Source organism: Etheostoma spectabile, chromosome 6 (assembly GCF_008692095.1).
Source record: "Etheostoma spectabile isolate EspeVRDwgs_2016 chromosome 6, UIUC_Espe_1.0, whole genome shotgun sequence".
NCBI lineage: Eukaryota > Metazoa > Chordata > Actinopteri > Perciformes > Percidae > Etheostoma > Etheostoma spectabile.
This window is the reverse complement of record NC_045738.1, coordinates 26570310-26575689: the sequence shown is the minus strand read 5'-3', so window position 1 is coordinate 26575689 and position 5380 is coordinate 26570310. Positions and strand designations below refer to the sequence as shown.

Below are 5380 nucleotides of genomic sequence, written 5' to 3'. Positions count from 1 at the left end.
TCATGGGCAAGTGTCTCGGGCTCAGAGGGTTAAAGACCGACTCTGGCGTGGATCTTTGTATTGAAGGTTTTGGCCGACCCTGGCGTCTGGATCCCAACAAAGCAGCAACCTCTGGTGCTGAGCAAGGAAAAATTAAAAGCTGCAGTTCATTTATTTGCCACTTGAGGCTGGATCCAGGAGGGAGTCAATGCCCAACTTTACAGCAGAACTAAATATGTTTCCAGCCTGGTAAAAAAAAACTACAAAAAAATTATAGAGCGGTCTAGACCTGCTCCATCTGCAAATTATAAAGCGGTCTAGACCTGCTCCATCTGTAAATTATAGAGAAGTGTCCTGTCCTTCAGTAAATGTGCTAAGACCAAAGAAATGGTTATTGATATTTGGAGTGGACCAGAATTAAGCAAAAACATATGAGGCAAGAATAGCAATAATAAACAGCTGAAAAAGACAAGAAGGAAGCCAAGAAATAGATCAGGATCAGCATATATTTTACAGTTGTTGTAGAATTAACACAAACACAAACACACACACACACACACACACACACACACACACACACAGCATTACAGAACTTTGTCAATTAACCAACTTACCCAGGAGGGAGAACAGACAGACTGTTAAAGTAGGAAATAACTAAGCCCAGTTTACAGCGAGTCTGCTCCAGTGTGCAGACGCTGAGTCCAGAGTGGAGGGGACAAACAGGGGGTTATTGCTAATAGCCTAACAGGCCCTGAGATGTGCGTTGAGCGGAAATCAAAATGATGACAGAACTGAATCCAGATCTTTAAAGTGGATAGAACAACAGGGTTCAAGGCGTGGCGAGAGGGGAGAAAGGGAGAGAGGAGCGCACACTAGAGCCACGAGGGAAGATGAACAACACGATTCAACAACTCTTCAAAGGTGAACCCAGCCAGTCTCCACCCAGAAATACATTTTTGAATGTTCGCAGACCAATATTAATGCATACCATTGGGAAGTGCAAGTCCACCAATCAATCCAGATATATGCAGAATGGTTCTACTTATTCTAGGAACCTCACTTTACATCATCTTTGGGATCTCTTTTTTCTCTTGCTTTTTCCTCACAGCCATACATATGCTTCTCAGTCAGACAGGTCTGCCAATCGCTGCCTTCCCATTCAGTAAATGGATGTATATTCAAAACACCTATCGTATGGCAACTTTGTAATTTATTGAAATGTTGAGGTCAGTGTAGAAGTAGAAACATATTCAACTCGCTAACCCTAACCCTGACTGACTGTTGGTCCACCTGTGCCATCCCATTTTAAAAATACTGGAATAGCCCCATTGCCAGCTCTGAGGATTCTGTTCTAGGAGGTATTGAACTCATGCTAGAGCTGTTAAATGTAGCTCTTTACCAAATAAAGGCCTTCTAGCCTTCATTACCTGATGATAGATATTACCGGCCCTGTAGACACATAAGCTTACCTAAACCTTGTTTTGTTGAAATACCTCTGCACAGTCTATCTATGTCAGTATCAGTTGGGTTCATCCTGTCTTTAGGTGTGTTAGTCTGGTAAAGTGTATCTGATGCTGTGTGATCTAATTCTGAGAGAGACACAAACACCAGCCTTCTGTTATCTAGCACCTCCTCTCACTACCTCGGCTCTGGAGACACAAAGGTGAACTACTGATGGAGCCCAAGGCAGGCTGTAAATTGGTCGTTTGGACTGTAACCTGTGACCTCAATGTCACATTTAGTCTTCCTTGTCTCAATTTAGCAGCATGAGATCATAAACTGGAAATTATAATACAGAAATTGCCTGCCCCGTTGCCAAACTGTTTCCCATGAAGGCGTCTCAGATAGTTCTGTGTAATAACCACAGGCCAATCTCCAACTTTCCACTCCTTAAAATCCTGGAAAAAGCAGTTGCCGCCCAAGTCCATCAGCATATGTCCAACCATGAGCTCTATGAACCCCTTCAGTCAGGATTCAGACCGTATCATTGCACAGAGACCACCCTCATCAAAATCTCAAATGATCTGCTCACCACTGCTACCTCTGGACACATTAGCATACTCTTTCTTGTCAACCTATTTGCAGCCTTTAACACAATCTCTCATACCATTCTCCTCAACCACCTATCCTTGGCATCACTGGCACAGCTCTCTCCTGGTTTTTGTCTTACCTCTCACACAGGAAGCAAATTGTCACTATTAGCAACTCCCGCTCCAATCCAGCTCCGGTCAACTAGGCGTGCCTCAAGGCTCTGTGCTTGGACCAATACTCTTCATCTTTATCTGGTAACATGGTCTCAGTTTCCACTCCTACCCCGATGATAGACAGCTCTATATCAGCACCAAACCATCTACTCAGCTCCCCCCCTCTCCCTGGTCACCTGTCTGCATGACATTAAAGTCTGGATGTCAACCAAACTACTCAAACAAAACAACAATAAGACAGAGCTCTTGGCCCCAAAGGCACTGCTCCAGAAGGTTGGAGATCTCATCCTGGATGTGGATGGGTGCGCCATCTGCCCATCCTCTCAGGTTGGTGTAATCCTGAACTCCACCCTCGCTTTCCATACTCACATCAAATAAATCACCAAATCAGTCTCTTATTCATCTCAAAAACACCTCCAGACTCCCGCCATCACGCTTTGACTCCGTGGCAGACGGTTTCATAACCTCCCAACCGTTTGGACTATTGAAATGGAGTCCTGTCTGGGGTCCCCAGCAAAACCGTAGACAGGCTCCAGTAAGTCCAAAACTCTGCCGCTAGGGTCCTCACCCACACCCAGACCTGGCACCACATCACCCCAACCCTGATCCACCTTCACTGGCTCTCAATTAAGTCCCACATCACATTTTAAATCCTCCTTCTCACCTACATATCCCTCCATGCCCTGGCCTCACAGTACCTCTCCGGCACCACGCATCAATTCACCCCACCTCAAAACCTGCGATCCTTAGACGCTGACCTGCTCTCCATTCCCCACACCAGGCTTCGTACTTCGGAGACAGAGCTTTTAGTGTCCATCCCTCCAGAACTCCCTCCCTGCAGGTATCCAAATACTACATCCCTGGACATATTTTAAAAACTCCTGAAACACCACCTGTGTACCACAGCCTACAACTTCTAATTTTGTAATGTGTCACATTGAGCTAGACCGAGAAGCTGGAGAGGTGGATTGTTGGGGTGGGGAGGATCCTTCATACCCTAACTAGCTCTACATTCCCGGATGGGAGAAAAATGTGCTCTGGTTTATTGACATTTCTTCAAACCAATCACAATCGTCTTGGCCGGCGCTAAGGACAGAGCCATGGTGCTCCCCCTGTGGGGGCTGATAGGAATGGAGCGCTGTAGAGGAAGGTCTGGCAATGCTAGACTCAAGTCCCTTTCCAAAGGTTGATGATTATGAAACAGCCAGCTGTTAACATCAACAGTGCAAGTTGATCCATGATTGCTTTTGTATAGGTTAACTTTAATTGATATTATATTATACGTTATACCATAAAAGTGTATAATTATTCCAGTGGCCCGCTCAAGGCTCCACAGCATGGTAGTAGGCTACATAACTAAATAATTGTTATGAGTTCATGAAAAATCCCTTTTCTGGTTAGCTTTAGGTTTGCTGTAAACAAGAGTTGCCTGGCGACTGTTGGGTTAATATACAGAATTTTGGCTAATCATTCAGCTGGGTTAGTTTGACTGTAGACCCCACAATGTGGGACATAGCCTACCACTCAGAGAAGGAAACTGGCTGAGACATTTTTAATCAGGATTACATTATAAATACAACATGATCATGCAATTGGCAGAAACAGTACAGCCTACACGTCTACAGCAGTCCATTTCACACAATATAGCTCCTACTAGAAACCGAACTGAAAAGGAACAAACCCAAGGCTGTCTTAAACAACCCATGAAACCACCCAGAACCTCAGAATTCAGAACATGTCTTCTCCAGGTCTTCTCCATGTCTTCTCCAGTTCTTCTCTATGTCTTCTCCAGGTCTTCTCCATGTCTTCTCCATGTCTTCTCCAATTCTTCTCTATGTATTCTCCAGGTCTTCTCCATGTCTTCTCCAGGTCTTCTCTATGTCTTCTCCAGATCTTCTCTATGTCTTCTCCAGTTCTTCCCTATGTCTTCTCCAGGTCTTCTCAATGTCTTCTCCAGGTCTTCTCTATGTCTTCTCCGAACTTCTCTCACACCCGCTGCTTTGCCTCTTTCACGGCAGAGGCTGCAGCCCTTTGGGCCCGTCGGTGCCTTACAACGGCCTCTGGATCAAAGGGGATGAGCCCCAGGTGTGCTGGTGTGCACTGCCGTGCACAGGTGAGGGGGGGAGGCCTCAGCCTGTCACATCAGCAATACCACAGAAGAAACAATTCCACACACAACTGTTGCACAATTTCACCTCATCACTGAGTCCATCCCATAATATAACTCCCCATACTAAAAGACATACTCTATGTATTTAACATTGGTTCTAACTATACGTATTTAAAATCCTCTTAAATTATAACTTCATTCTCTTAATTCAAAGAAATGTTGAATACAAACATAGTTTAGTCAAAGATTACATATTACTTCAAGTCAAAACCTAGTTATATAATGACAGAATGAGACTTTTCTGTGAGAAAGCCCTCCTCCTCCTCCTCCTCCTCCTCCTCCTCCACCTCCTCCTAGTGTCCGCATAACTCTCACAGGGAGCTTATAAAAAGCGTCGGAGGGATCCACTTGTTGTTTAGAGGCTGCTGATCGGATACTGAGCCTGGGGACGTTGACTGGACGCAGACGTGGACATGGATAAAGAAGCCAGACCCAGCTGGGACAACCCCCTACAGTTCGTCCTGGCGTGTGTGTCGTATGCAGTTGGGCTGGGGAACGTGTGGCGGTTTCCATACCTGTGTCAAATGCACGGCGGAGGTGAATGACTTATCCCGGGCTGCAGATCTGAGGCTGCACGCAACCGCTGAGGCTGCACAGGGGATTTCTGGTGCTGGGGCTCGGTTTCCTCCACAGGTTTATTGACTTGTTGCCTGTAATGTGAGTTAGGCAGGTGGGCTGTTTCTGGAGTAAATGTCCATAAACTGGAGTGAATGAGTTATTGTTAGTCAGCTAGGATCAGCAGACATTTAGTAGCTTATCTACAGACTTTACACCTAACCGCGGCTGCAGCTCCGTGACGTCATCAGAGACTAGTTCAGTACAATTCAACACAAAGGCGTAGATGGGGGGGGGGTTAAAAAGTCTAACATTTCAAAAACAAACAAACTTACTCTTAAAGAGTCTTACATTTGCTGAAGTATTGGGTCTTTAGTAATTTCAAACAGGTCTTAATTGAATGTAACAAGTACTGTACTTCAGCCCTACTGTACTTCAGTCCTACAGTACTTCAGTCCTACTGTACTTCAGT

At 45.2% G+C, this 5380-nt stretch overlaps 1 protein-coding gene across 1 annotated transcript in view; it reads left to right on the top strand.

Moving 5' to 3' along the window:
• The first annotated feature begins 4643 nt into the window (after nucleotides 1-4643).
• slc6a20 (solute carrier family 6 member 20) overlaps nucleotides 4644-5380 on the top strand; it is a 9130-nt gene continuing 8393 nt past the window's right edge. Inside the window, 1 exon segment of the mRNA XM_032517714.1 lies at nucleotides 4644-4890. Within this exon segment, the coding sequence (XP_032373605.1) occupies nucleotides 4767-4890 (124 nt within the window). The 5' untranslated portion in view covers nucleotides 4644-4766.